The sequence below is a fragment of the Pelobates fuscus genome, chromosome 1 (genome assembly GCF_036172605.1).
Source record: "Pelobates fuscus isolate aPelFus1 chromosome 1, aPelFus1.pri, whole genome shotgun sequence".
NCBI classification, from domain to species: domain Eukaryota; kingdom Metazoa; phylum Chordata; class Amphibia; order Anura; family Pelobatidae; genus Pelobates; species Pelobates fuscus.
Window position 1 is genome coordinate 446,724,153 of NC_086317.1, and position 15,445 is coordinate 446,739,597.

Sequence of the window (15,445 nt, forward strand, 5' to 3'; positions counted from 1 at the left end):
ACTGCAAAAGTCCCAGGTATACAAGAGGGTAGGTTGTAACAGGAAGGAATGCTTATACGTCTGAGGTTTGCTACTGTGGGTTATTAAAATGAAAAACTAAAAACTTCAAGCTTGGGAGCTAGACCAAATAAACCAGATAGACAATGTAAGCATGTTATGGTAAGAAACAAGATATAGCGATGATATTTGAAGCAGTAGGCTCAATCTTGGCAGTCAGCCTATCCCCATTGTCGGTATCCCACTGTCCCACATAGCTGTGCATTGCAGGCTGAAATCTCAAGGTTTCAATCGATGGTCGTGCGTTAGCAGCTACTTCCCTCTCTGCACACCATCCTTCATTGTATTCCACTTGTTTGCCCTGGAGGCGTTCAGCGACGATGCACGTCTGTACTTTGCCCTCCTCAAGACCATCCGATGCGGCCTCTGCTGCCTCCTACATGTGGCCAGGTATTACATTTCCTGGTGGTCCAGTGGAATTGTGCAGGCTGCCAGTGAAGAGGGGGCCAAGCAAATATATATGCATACACACACACTGGGCATCAGCAGTATCGGTTGTACCCCTTGATGGCAGGCATAGGTGTGTTGCACTTTCACCAGGAAAAGAGTGACAGATGTCATTCTGTTTAATACTGTGCTGACAAAAGCAATGTGTGGCAATCATTGGGTAGGAGGTCTCTGCTTAGTGAAGTGTTCCTGAGCAGAACTTAACACCCTGCATGTCTCTTACGCTCTGTTTTAGCCATTAGTAAAGTGCTAAGTTTTGCCTTACTGGGTCTGCCTTGCTGGTCTTATGCTCGGATTGGTTCTGCAGTATTGAAAACCATCCTATTCATCCAATGAACTGGTCTATACTGTGACTACATAGCCAATAAATAAACTTGATTACAATGAATAATCTTTATTCCAATGCTATATAACTAATTTTTACATGATGTTCACGCGCTGTTTCAAATCTGGCTTCTGTCACTCTAATCTGTTAGGCTTCAGCGTGTTTGTACATCATACTAAATCTTTTTATCCGTAGGACACATTTTGCCTTCACTTTTGTTTTTGTTTTATTTATCTCTAATGCTAACCCAACCCGTGTTTTCCATTTTAGAGGGACGAGTGGATGACCTTAGACTTTATGTCTTTGAAGGCGACATCGACTGCTGCCTTAAGAGCGGAGAAACAGAAAGAAAAAACACTGGAGCATGAAAGAGTTGAAGCCATAACAAAGGTGAGGGAGGCAGCAGACTGTAAGCTGTGCCGGGACTCTTCTGTGAATTGCAATTACTGCTTGTGGCTCAATGGCTCTCATTTCTGCACTTAGAAGGGTAGCAGTTGTGCCTTAATGCCAAAGTCTACAATAGGCAGAATCGACTGTCTAGTGTACCTATATCCATCATTGACAATTGCAAAATGCAATATTTTTACTGTAGGTGGAGACAGCGTGTTTTATGTGTTACTTGTATAAGGTCTCTCTGTTTTTGTGTAAAGTTAAAAGTTATTTAAATTAAAGAAAATCAATGTGGGTAGGTTATTGGTAAAAAGTGGGGAGGATGCATTAAAACAGTCGGGCCAAATGTGAGTATAAATTTACAGGAAACCAAGCATTTGGTTTTTAGCATAGCTAACTCTAACTTAACACATTTAGCCTGACATGGTGCTTTTAAAGCCGTGGTGCTCTGGGCAAGTATGCCGTGACAGTTAGCCATATCCAATAAACCTGGACTATGTGTTAACAGACTGCTGCTTAGAACTGGCATGTAGCAGCAAGTGGACAGCGTTCCAGCAAGCAGAGGATAATGGGAATTGTTGGCTCTTTTGATATTATTTGCATATAGGATGTTGAGTAAACCGTTAGAGGCTGTATTAGGATACAGGAAACATACATACATACATGCAAACTACCACATTCAATGTTATTGCCTTTGATAGTGACAATTCAAGCACATTTCACTAATTGAATATAGTAAATGAAATAAATGTTTAATTAGGCTGTATGTGGCACTCCGCAGTAAAAAGATCTGTCCTTTGTTCATTTATGTGTCCCATATTCTGAATTCCCCAATTACCGTTGAGTTAGTTATACCTAAAATATAAGAAGTTGGTGTGTCCTGTATTCCAAAAAGTGCAATGTATTCTTATCACTTAGAAATATTGTAAAATCTGTTCTACCTTCCCGTTATCTCTTGTGCAGAGGGAACCTGCCAGCATTTAATTTCTGTACTGCCTTTATGGGTAGTATAAGTCTGATATGCAAATTGTTCTCTTTGTAATGGCGCAATGCTTACTGTGCCTAGAGAGGTATCCGCTTCATCACGCTGATGAGGCCCAAAGAAGGTCGAAACGATCGTCTGGGGTTGCTGTATTTCTCATGTAGAGGGAACCTGCTGGCATTTTAGTTCTTGACTGCCCTTATGGGTAGGATCAGTATGATACCAGAACGAGGACTAACCGAAGGACAAGCTACTGAGGTTCTCCAAGTCATTTTGCATTCAGAGTTCTCGTATTCTTTGTTTTTTGTTTCCTTCCCATTATCTCCCTGCTGGGCACTTACTGTGTCATCAAAGTCTTTGTAAGATGAGATGTATCATTTAAGTTAATCATATCCCGTATGAGTAATCATTCATTTACTGGAAAATGTATTTTTATTCCCTCTTGCTCTCCCATCGCCTTAGATAAGCAAATGCACATTGAAGGCATATCTCATCCCATGCATTTATTTTTGATGTCCGCAAGAGGTTCCTACTGTAAGCAAGGTTCCTCTCAATTTAATAAAAACTGATACCATCCAGTTCCTTGTGCTTTTTTTATACATCTTCCTTTTTATTTATTTTGTTTTTGTGGTCTCAAATTTTACAAGTTAAATATCTCCCTTGCTGGGCATTGAAGGAGCTGTGAAGATGAAAAGAATATTCTGCTTCAGATCTTAATATTCATGCGGATAATTATGTAAGAGGCATCCTAATCTCTACACATACGGTGTTTGTTACTCTATTAATTCAGATGAGCGGCAATCATAATATCCTTATTTATTGGCTTGATGCAGAAATAAACCACGTTCTCCTGCTCACCCTAATCCCTTATTGCAATAGTTTGGAATCTGTTGCTTCATAGTAGAAAATGTTTTTTGTATTTATTTTCTGACGTTTTTTATAAAGTAATTCAGAATAAATAATTACATAAAATGTGTCCTAAAAGAATGGCGTAATACATTTTTAATTAATTGACAATAGCCAGCTGGAAACTATATAGTTCCGGGCTGACAATGACACCCAATGACACTGCCGGCAGTGGAGTTACACCTCTAGCAGCCAGATGTTTAAACTCTGTACGTGCAGTGTTTCATGGGGAAATGGTGCACATACAGACTCCAAGGACCACGACCACTTCAAAATACTGATCATGGTACTTGAATTAACCCTTTAAATTTCACTTTCAAAAGGACTGTTTATTGGTATTTTATTTCAGTGGACAAATGCTTTCAGTAGGTGATCATCCTTGTTTTATTATCAATAAAGCATATGGCAAAGAAGGAACTACCATTTCTCTTATGGCGGTGGGGAGTCGTGGGGGCAGTCTACTTGGAGAGATTCTTTCAAATCACTGTAGTTAGAAGACCATTTGGACAGGGATTCGAGGAGCAGGATGCAGAGTAGTTATGGTTCTTCTAGTGACCCTTTAACAAATAAATTCTGGACCTCTCTTACTTTCTAGGGGTCGAAGAAAAGTCCATTATATACATGTTATTTTGAACAAATAAAAGTCTATTTCATTTAGGATGTCTCTAAGGGACAAATATATTCACGCTTCTTCAAAACTGTCTATGAAGGTTACTATACTACTGCATTTCAAAGAGTGGTTAGTCTATGTGAAAAAAAAGTTTGTGATTGTAAAGCAGATAACAAACTAATACTATATTTGAATATATAAAACTAAGATGTGCTGACTTTCATTTGACTTTGTAATAGTACATTACTGACATCATTATACGTGTTTCAGGAAAAATGGCTAACGAGGGAATTAAACCCTTTCTGGAAGGACGGTGGTCAGGGACTTCCACCAGAAGAGGGCGATGTGGCCTTAGTAAAAAAAGGTAAAATCACTTTTTAGCACAGATAACTGTCTTCATATGGGGCTACACAATTTCTACTCTCCCAAACAGCAGCACACCTGGCTTATAACAAGAAAGGTCTAAACATATTGTATAATGTTTAGAACATCCAGTGAACGTTTACCCACACTTATATATCCCTCTGTTGTGAATATTCTCCCTCTTTGTGTGTACAAATAAAGAGAAAATAATATTTGCTTTTTAATTTTCTTTGTTATTAATTTTTTTTCTGCATGTGTTTGTGTATACACAGATGTTTATTATCTAGTTTTATTACAGACTTTTTTTTTTCTTTTTCAACTCTGTTTGTTATTGCATTGTTAACAAAACCGTCAACAGAGTTTCAGTCGAGTGACCTAAAATAATACTCCAGAGTTACACATCTGGGATCAAGTTTTTAAAATCTTTTCACGTAATCTTTTCAATCTTATCAATCGCCCACTGATTGGGAGGGAGTGACCATTCACAAACACTGGGCTACATCGAGCAAATCAGATAAATGCTCTGATTGGCTGTCACCGTTTGCAAATGCAAAACTGCAAACTGTCCTTCTGTGACAATCCTAATTAGAACATCTGTAATATTTTAAGCCGCCTGTGATTTTTGACTTGGGTTTAAGCTCATGGTATCCTGGTACATTGCAAATTCTCAAGGCATGCTCACCTATACTGAGAAGAGAAAGCAGGGCCGATGTGATTTATTCGAGATAATTTATATTAAGTATTTATTTTGATATTCCTTATTTTTGAGTTAATGTGATATTACCCTTAGCACTGATGATATTGTTTTGTCTCTGTGAGTGAAAGGTTCCACACATGCGATGAGCAGAACATCTCTAGTGGGTTATGTTAAAGAATGGCAAAACAAATTTAAAATAAAAAAGCAATATGGCTGTTGGACTTTGGAATGCCATCATATTATTATTTTATTATGGCACTGGAAGTGTGGACATGATGGATGTATTATGCTACTTGGGTCATTCATTTACAAAATTATCTAGTTCGTTTTCCTTTTTTTCGTTATTTGTTTTATAAATTAACTCTTGTACTCTGAATTACCCTAAAAATCTCCTATTTTAGTTGTGTGTAGATTTGTACAGAGTTTACATGCATGTTGACTATTCTCATTTCGCTTTAAAAATGGCAGTGGAAATTGATCGATTATTGCATATTTCATTTTTGTACACTTAACATTGAAACTGGAGTTTAGCAAAATGCTTTGCTTTTAAAATTGTGAATATGATAAAAAGAAAAGTCCTGCTGTAGTTGTGTTTTCTTAAAAGTCGGTAGAATAGGGATGGGTAAGTGCTGCACAGCCGCAGTTTGTGATCTACCTTTCCCTAGTTAGATGGCTGACTGAGCATTATATTAGTCTTCAGTTACATGCAATGCCAAGCTTAGTGGGACTAGGACATTTACAACTCTATTAACTCATAGAACTGTCTGTGTGTATCTGTTATGCCTGAATCTTCTGTATAATCACAGTAAAGTGTTTCTAGATAAAAATGTATCACGCAATGAATATTAGATTATTATTGGCATTTATATAGAGCCGACATATTGTGCAGGGCTTTACACTTATAGAAAGAGTAATTGTTACGGAACGCAGTATATTAGTCCACGATATCCGTTGGTATCCTCAGGAAATCCACAGTCACGACAGAAAGCACGGCAATATTCCCCATCCTCCCAATAACCGGACGAAACACAGTTTGGGAGTCAACTAACTCGGTTTATTCACAGGCAGTATATTTATACAGTTCCCCATGCAAGGGGTTTCCAGACAGTAATTCCAGGGGATTTCTCCCACCATGCACCGTGACTTTCCCAACAGGCCTTGCTGCACGAGGGAGATACTCCCACTAAAATGGACGACTAAGTGGATTATCTCCTCGTGCAGCGAAACCGACAATTGACATTAAAATACAGAAATTACACAATATTCGGTACTTTGCAATAGTTGAACGTTCGGTAGATAGCTGGGGTCGGAGCGCACACTTTGGGAGAATACCGCTCCGATCCCAGCTGAATTGACCGAACGCCGCACATAATACAATAAAACATTAAAGTGAGTTTAAAAGTACCGAATAAGTACGGGACATACAATGGACCGAACGCGGGACTCCCGAACGCGCTGGAAGTCCAGCGGCGTTCAGATCATCGAGTAGCCGTTTTCAGTTCCAGGCTCTCGACGACCGAACACCGCTGCAGGGACAAAGGATCCAAGATGGCCGACCGCCGCATGGTCGGTAGTGGATCGACGGCCACCTCGGAGAGCCCTTAATCACCGATTGCAATAATGTTGCAATCGGTGAATTGGTACCACACGACTTGGGAATGTGTGGTCGACCTGGGGAGCCCGTATTCGTACGGCGAACGGCCAGGATAGCCGTGTTTCGTCGTATGAATGCTTGGTGCGCTGGCCGCATACGGCGGCCAGCCTGCGAACGGCCACAATACGGTACATACACAGGTTAAAATACACAGTACATATTCAGCCTACGGACAACCCTTAATAACTACAGTCCAAAAGTGGCTAGTTTTGCCACAATGCTCCCCCAGAACCAAGCCGGCATACACAGTCTGATCCCAACGGATCGGCTTGGGGATGTCCGGGAGAGTACTCACAGATCACTTCTCGAGTTCAGTCTGTCTAGATAACCCGTCAGCGTTACCGTTTTGTTTTCCTGGCCGGTAATGGATAGTAAAGTCAAAGGGCTGCAGCGCCAAGCTCCAGCGCAGCAGCCCGGCATTGTCTCCAGACACACGGTTTAGCCACACTAACGGGTTGTGATCTGTGAGTAAAGAAAAAGGTTGTCCGTACAAATAGGGCTGTAACTTTTTAAGGGCCCACACCACGGCCAGGCATTCTTTCTCGATGGCGGCGTAGCTTACTTCGCGGGGTAACAACTTGCGGCTTAAGTAGGCTACGGGATGTTCTCCGCCATCGGCTCCCACTTGGCTCAGCACTGCCCCCAATCCAAACATTGAAGCGTCTGTGTGGACAAGAAATCTTTTAGTTGGATCAGGAGCCATTAACACAGGAGCATTAGTTAGTGCGGTCTTGAGCTGTTGGAATGCCTGCTCACACTCTGGGGCCCAGACAACCAGTCGGGGAAGGTTCTTTTTGGTCAGGTCCGTCAGGGGTTTGGCCAGGGTACTGTAGTCGGGTACAAATTTCCTATAATACCCTGCAGTCCCTAGAAACGCTAGCACCTGGGTTTTGGTCCTGGGGGTAGGCCACTTGGCCACGGCCTCAATTTTGGCTGGCTCGGGTCTCTGCTGCCCACACCCTACTCGGTGTCCTAGATACTGCACCTCGGCCATCCCTATGTGGCACTTACTCGGTTTCAGCGTTAACCCCGCTCCCCCAATACGATCTAGGATCGCCCCTATATGTTGGAGGTGATCTTCCCAAGTCTGGCTGAAGATGGCTATGTCGTCCAGGTAGGCACAGGCATAGTCTTGGAAGCCGTCCAGTAGTCGATCTACCATCCGCTGAAAAGTAGCCGGAGCGTTTTTCATCCCGAAGGGCATGACCTTGAACTGGTACAGGCCAAACGGGGTGACAAACGCCGACTTGGGGATGGCATCATCGGCTAAAGGAATCTGCCAGTATCCCTTACATAAGTCAATTGTAGTGAGATACTGGCCCCGTGCCATTTTATCTAGCAGTTCGTCTATACGGGGCATCGGGTAGGCGTCAGACACGGTCTTGTCATTCAGCCTCCGGTAGTCAACGCAGAATCTGGTTGTGCCGTCCTTTTTAGGCACCAGGACTACCGGTGATGCCCAGGGGCTATCTGAGGGTTCGATAACCCCTAACTGCAGCATTTCATCCAGCTCGGCCTTCATATGAGTCCGGACTGATTCCGGGACCCTATACGGGGCCTGCCGCATAGGTAGCTGTCCCGGGGTTTCAACTCGGTGGGTGGCCAGCGGAGTGTACCCAGGTAAATTAGAGAACGTAGCCCCTTTAGCTACGATCAGCGCCTGTATCTGGGCACGCTCGCGAGGGCTTAGCCGCTCCCCCAGTTGAACCCCCCGGGAGGGCTCTACCGGCTCTTCCTGTTCTAGCAGATCAGGTAGTGGTAAGTTCTCCTGATCTTCCAGGGCTGAGGCACAGATTGCCGTCACATCCTCTATCCGCTCGTGGTAGGGTTTGAGCAGGTTGACGTGAAGCATGCGTCTCTTCCCTACCCCGGAGCAGGGGCCAATCACATAGGTAGTGTCGCATCGCTGCTCCACTACCTGGTATGGGCCTTGCCAGATGGCCTGCAGCTTATCTGTGCGGACAGGTTTTAAAATTAAAACCTTCTGCCCCACTTGAAAGCTGCGGTCCCTGGCTCCCCTATCGTACCATCGCCGCTGACGTTGTTGGGCCGCCTGGAGGTTGGTGTGTACGGCCTGGGTTAGCGCCTCCAGTCGGTCTCGGAACTCCAGTACGTACGATACTATAGGGGTTTCGCTAGCGATACTCTCCCCCTCCCAGTGCTCCCTAATTAAGTTTAAAGGTCCCCGTACTCTTCTCCCGAACAGTAGTTCGAATGGGGAGAACCCGGTCGATTCTTGGGGAACCTCTCTATACGCAAAGAGCAGGTGAGGTAGAAATCTCTCCCAGTCTTTGTGGGTTTCCCCGAACGTCCGAAGCATCTGCTTCAGCGTCCCATTAAAGCGTTCACATAGTCCATTGGACTGGGGGTGGTAGGCTGAATTGACTATGGGCTTAATGCCACACACTTTCCACATCTGTTGGGTAACCTCAGCAGTAAATTGGGTGCCCCGGTCAGATATTATCTCCTGGGGGAACCCTACTCGGGAAAATACTTTTATCAGAGCTTCCGCCACGGTTTCAGCGTGAATGTTAGAGAGGGCTACTGCTTCGGGATATCGGGTGGCGTAGTCCACCACAGTTAAAATGTATTTCTTCCCAGAAGGACTGGGTTTTGGCAGGGGCCCTACTATATCTACGGCGACCCTGCTGAAGGGTTCGGCGATAATGGGAAGGGGGCATAACTTGGCCTTGTGGCGATCCCCTCGTTTTCCTACCCTCTGGCAGACGTCGCAGGACGTGCAATATTGTCGCACATCCTGTGAGATTCCGGGCCAGAAAAACGCGTGTGTTAGGCGGTACCGGGTACGGGTCATCCCTAGGTGTCCTGATAAGGGGATATCGTGAGCAATTCTGAGCAGCTCCTGCCTATACTTCCGGGGTACCACTAGTTGTTTGTTCGTCAAAGTGACGGACCCCCCCACGTCCTTGGCCGTGATACGGTACAGTAACTCTTTTTCCCACGTGTAATGCTCCCCCTCTAGCCCGGTCTGGACAGCTTGTGCCCGGTCCCTATAGACTTGTAGAGTGGGATCGGTCTGTACTTCGGTGATAAAGGTAGTCGGGGTATCCCAGGATATGGAAGTCGGGTGAGGGTCGTGGTCTCTTACCTGAGCCTCAGAGTGTATCGGTGTAGCCGTGGTGCGTGCCTGTTGCCGTGTGGTTACTGGATGGGCTTCCTGGTAGGGTGCCTGCGGAACAAAGGCAGAGGTCATCTGACCCAAATCATTCCCTAACACAACATCTGCTGGTAAGTTCTGCATTAGTCCCACTTCTACTGTCCCCTCTCCCGCACCCCAGTTCAAATGTACTTTCGCCGTGGGTAGTCGGTATACAGCTCCCCCGGCTACCCGAACGGCCACAGATCCGCCGGTATGCGTGCCCTCCGAAACCAAATGGGGGGCTACCAGGGTTAAGGTAGCTCCCGAATCTCGCAGACCCTGCACTTCGGTTCCCTCAAGAGTTACCAGTTGTCGGTGATGCTGCCGGTTATCAGTGGCTCGGACCGACATGACTTCGTGCAAAATGCCCAGAGGTTCCTCCGCCTGCACACTCCATAAATCCTGAGTGGCGGGGTCCCTCTGGTAATGGTGAGCAGCCGCCCTGGGTGCGGGGTTTGGACGGCCCTGATTCCAGGTGGGCCTGCTGCGATTCTGGGTGCATTCTCGGGCCATATGCCCCCATTGTTTGCAGGAATGGCATTGGATGTTGGCCCGCCCGTTGTATCTGGACGGTGGCGGTATCTGTCCTTGTGAGGGACGGAACGGGGCAGCGGTGGGCGCTAGGGGTGTTGTGGCGCTAGGTAGTCCTGGGGGTCGGGAGTAGCTTTTGGCTACGGGTCCCTGGGGTCTCCGGGCATCAAAATGTTGATCGGCCAATCTAGCCGCTTCCGTTAGGGTAAGGGGTTACCTATCCCGTACCCATTCTTGCGTCTCCGGGGATAATCCATTAAAAAATTGTTCCAGCAACATCAGCTGGCGCAATTCCTCCATGGTGGTGGCGTTGCTGGCCTGGATCCACCCTTGGGAGGCTTGATCCAATTTGTGTGCCCATTCTGCGTGCGAATCTCGCTCTGGTTTGCGTAAGTGTCGGAACTTGCGCCGGTATGCCTCTGGGGTAATGGCATACCTCTCCAAGATTGCACGCTTTACTTTGGCATAATCTTTGCTGTCCTCACTGGGTACAGCACGGTACGCTTCGGCTGCCCGACCTGCTAGTTTGCTTGCTAGCAGTTGCACCCATACGGACCGTTCTAGCTCATGCAGATCACACAGTCTTTCAAAGTCCTGCAAGTACCCGTCTATCTCGTCCTTTTCCTCGCAAAAAGCCCTGAAGGCCTGGTACGGGATCTTGGGCTTTACTGGGTTGTAGAGGGACCCTGGGTTTGACTCGGTTCGAGCCAGGGTGTGTTGCGGGCTGTGTGCCATAACATATTCCTGCACATTTGCCATTACCATATTTAACATGGCATCTGATATCGGTTGCGGCAAAAACGCTAGCCTGGTCCTCATTTCTCTTTCATAGAGCGTTTCCTCCATAACTACCGGGGGGGTAGCGCTGCGGGCTTGGTCTCCCTCCATCAGCTCGGCAATGATTGTCGCCTTGTTTTTGCTGCTGGCTACTTTCCCTCTGGCTTCCAGTAGTTCCTTTAACGTCTGTCGCTTCAGTATGGTATAGTCAATCTCCATACGAATTGCCTTTGCTTTCCTCGTTCGGTAGTTCCAGTTACACGAACTCCGTTTTTCGGCTGTAAGGTTCGGATCCCGTCGCTTGCCACCAATTGTTACGGAACGCAGTATATTAGTCCACGATATCCGTTGGTATCCTCAGGAAATCCACAGTCACGACAGAAAGCACGGCAATATTCCCCATCCTCCCAATAACCGGACGAAACACAGTTTGGGAGTCAACTAACTCGGTTTATTCACAGGCAGTATATTTATACAGTTCCCCATGCAAGGGGTTTCCAGACAGTAATTCCAGGGGATTTCTCCCACCATGCACCGTGACTTTCCCAACAGGCCTTGCTGCACGAGGGAGATACTCCCACTAAAATGGACGACTAAGTGGATTATCTCCTCGTGCAGCGAAACCGACAATTGACATTAAAATACAGAAATTACACAATATTCGGTACTTTGCAATAGTTGAACGTTCGGTAGATAGCTGGGGTCGGAGCGCACACTTTGGGAGAATACCGCTCCGATCCCAGCTGAATTGACCAAACGCCGCACATAATACAATAAAACATTAAAGTGAGTTTAAAAGTACCGAATAAGTACGGGACATACAATGGACCGAACGCGGGACTCCCGAACGCGCTGGAAGTCCAGCGGCGTTCAGATCATCGAGTAGCCGTTTTCAGTTCCAGGCTCTCGACGACCGAACACCGCTGCAGGGACAAAGGATCCAAGATGGCCGACCGCCGCATGGTCGGTAGTGGATCGACGGCCACCTCGGAGAGCCCTTAATCACCGATTGCAATAATGTTGCAATCGGTGAATTGGTACCACACGACTTGGGAATGTGTGGTCGACCTGGGGAGCCCGTATTCGTACGGCGAACGGCCAGGATAGCCGTGTTTCGTCGTATGAATGCTTAGTGCGCTGGCCGCATACGGCGGCCAGCCTGCGAACGGCCACAATACGGTACATACACAGGTTAAAATACACAGTACATATTCAGCCTACGGACAACCCTTAATAACTACAGTCCAGAAGTGGCTAGTTTTGCCACAGTAATATTTAGAGGTAAAGAAGGCCCTGCTTAGACTTGCATACTAGCTGCGGTCCATATTATGTAAACTCTGTCACTGGAGAACTTTATTACACAGCGCAACAATATGCAGACTTCTGCTTTGTGAGTAGTGATTATAGTGTTCTGCGTGGCGCAGTGAAGTTATGATTTTTATTTTTTTCCCTTCCATTTAAGATGGAACCTTACACTTCCCGTGACTTTTAATATTCTATTTACACATTCCATGTATTTAGCAAATACATATCTCTAAAAAAACACATTTAGATGTCCACCTTTTAATCTTATACCTGGCGGCTTCCATCTTGTCTCCCTGTGAATCATTCCTATAAGCGCTTACTTTGCACCTGCCAGTCAGCATAGAGGAAACATAGGCAAAGAGGACAAATGAAACAATGTTTCTGCTCCTCATTAGCAATAAGTGCCATGGCTGTGCCTTGACTGAGCTGGATTGTGATGTCATTTTGCTAAATATTTCATATAAATTTAAACGCAAACATAGAATCATCTGAACAATTCTGGGCAATTTGCAAGGTTTCATTCAGTATTTTCCAGAGAAGGGACAGTTCCTCTTTAAATTTCAACAAATGCATATATGGTGGTTATTGTGTGGCCATCACAGACTATTGGAAAATTCGTTCAGTCTGATTTATTCAAGCAGTTTCACCTGCTGTATCAAACCAAATGCCAGATATCTTTTGTTCTAATGCAACATTTCTCTGCCATACCGGCTTCTGGGGATTTCTTCTATCTGCAAAAAAGATCTGGTGTACTTTTCCCATGTAAAAGCCTGGTGTTGTTGTATCTGTTACTCAGTTCGACCTGTACCTAATTTCCCGAAGAGGGAGAGAAGAGTAGCTCTGCAGACTAGTTTGAGGATTTCAATGTGTGAAGCGTTCTTGGATTGACCGTTATGTATTTGTTAGCAGTATTTACATATTTAAAGGGGCACTGTCGCCTAAAACATGTTTTCATAAATCCTTTTAAAAGAAAAGTGCAAGCAGATTAAAATTATTTTTCATTCGAGTACGTTTAGCTTGAATAACTGTGTGAAGAATTGCATGGTTTTCAGGGAGGTATTTTATTGTGACACCTACTCTGTTTGGCAAAATGAACGTTTGCATTTTTACACTGAAATATCCAAATTGGTTCAAAGATGGAGTATGTACTGTATATACTAGACTCACTTTTCTATATTTGTAAATGTATACAATACGCTGCTAGCTATGTGTGTGTGTGTGTGTCCCTTTTTTTCAATACGTCTGTCCCTATTTTCTAGGATCTTGATATCATTGGTGTGTCTACGTGTATTACAGAGCTTGACAGCACTAATACTCACAGTAACGTGTCTTTTAAACTACAATGCATGTGTTTAAAATTCATTCTGGGTAAATAAGATACATTGTTTGTTTGTTTTTGGAAATTGCATTTAAGTTAAATTGTTATTAGTAAGTCACCTAACATTTCTCAGGGATTTGAGTTTGTATGTGGCCAGGGCCTAAAATTAAAGTGTCCCTGTTGGTCCATTTGAAATGTTGGGATATATATGCTTGTGATGTCAACAGGCAAGGTTATCTGGGCTCAGCCTACCACTGTGGTCAAAACGTGGATGAAATTGATATTGCTAATGCAAAAGTGAAACTTATCCATTAGCACCATAGTGCGTGGGGTTCAGGTTTCACATGCCTTGGAGAACCCTGGTATGAGTCAGACTACTAGAAAATAGTTTGAACCTTCTTGCACCATAACAAAACCAGCAGTATTTAGTTGTTGTGGTACATAACCTGCCATTCTAAGAATGTATTATAGATGCAAGGCTTGGTCAGAGAGGTGGCAGTGAAATAATGCATATTTGCAAATATTAGGATTATTTTGACATTTACAACATTTTGGGCTTTTGCATATTCAGTGACTAGGCTTCTCAGAGAGTAATATGCATGATATAATAATGTAATAGTTATTTTGCAAAAACCTTGAAATTACATTCATTTATTAGTTATGATATAAGATTGTACCCAGTTCAAGTGATGGAATATGATTAAACCACGGATGAGCACCCTCTGCATCTTGTTACAATGCTGCCGCCCATCCCATGTGTTCCCTATTAAGGGTTAATAAGTATATAGGGGTGTATATAAAAAATACCCCTCTCTGTTTTATTAGAGATATCTTTGCCAGAAGCTTAAGGAAGCAGGCTGAAGGGTCAGTGTTAGGACCCGATTAGGGGGGTCTGCCTTGACGTTGGCAGGCGGGCATTCCCTCCAATGGCCATTGGAGCAACTAAATTACCTCCATTTGTCTAAATATACATAGGAATTAAGGAGAGAGCGCAGGTAACTTTTTATTTTCTTTGGTTTTACTATATATTGGGGCTGATGTGTAATGTAGTCATTGCTGCCGGCCCAGTACTGATGGGAGTGAGCGCAGGACTTCTCTTTTTGTATTTGTACCCTCTCTATCTTGCCTTTTTTTAATGGGATATCGAGAATAGTGTAACTTTCTGATATCTAGTAAATAGACATCACTGGCTTCTTAATAATGTCATCCATGAGCATTTGCAAATGGGCAAGAAGGATCTGTAAATGGATTTTGAAAGAAATCCCATCTTTGTATGAGAACCAGAAGCAACAGAGACAGATCCAGGTATTTTGCTTTTATTGTATTGTATTGTTGTGTGTATGGTGTGTTTGTGTGGTCACCGATAAAGTAGTGTTGCTGAACAGACTAAAAAAATAAATGGAAATATAGGGAGTTTTTAAAATGAAATATGATGATATAAACAGCAGGCTATTTGTAAAGACAGAAATACATAAAGTTTATGATAAATGCTTCATGGACTTGCTGCATATGTGATTTTTTTTTTGTTCTATCCGACAGCACAGTAATTGTTGTCTCTACTTTTCCAGCTGTTCATGTTGAAGACGGAGGCTTAAGTTGGTTAAGGAAATCGTATCAAAGAATGAAGGAACAGGCTGAACGACAAAACAGAAACTTCGAAGATATTGTAGCTGAAAGATATGGGGTAAAAGTGAATTAGTACAATTATTTTTGCTCTAGAGAAAGGTGCTTCTTGTGTAGATAATCACATTTCTTTCTGATATAGTCCGATAAATGGGTTTTGCAAATCCACACATTGAGTATCTGGTATTTCTTCGTTTACACATTCCCTTATAGTTTTTTATTTCTTCACTTTGTGTGTGTGTGTGTGTGTGTGTGTGTGTGTGTGTGTGTGTGTGTGTGTGTGTGTGTGTGTGTGTATAT

The 15,445-nt window shown here is 44.1% G+C and overlaps 1 protein-coding gene across 2 annotated transcripts in view; it reads left to right on the forward strand.

The window, feature by feature from the left end:
• The window catches only part of CWF19L2 (CWF19 like cell cycle control factor 2), a 196,169-nt gene that overhangs the window by 23,617 nt on the left and 157,107 nt on the right, over window positions 1-15,445 (forward strand). For both annotated transcript variants that reach the window (XM_063430222.1, XM_063430231.1), the window contains exons 6-8: window positions 1,100-1,219; window positions 3,988-4,081; window positions 15,091-15,206. In XM_063430222.1, the coding sequence (XP_063286292.1) occupies window positions 1,100-1,219; window positions 3,988-4,081; window positions 15,091-15,206 (330 nt within the window). The remainder of the gene's footprint in view (window positions 1-1,099; window positions 1,220-3,987; window positions 4,082-15,090; window positions 15,207-15,445) is intronic.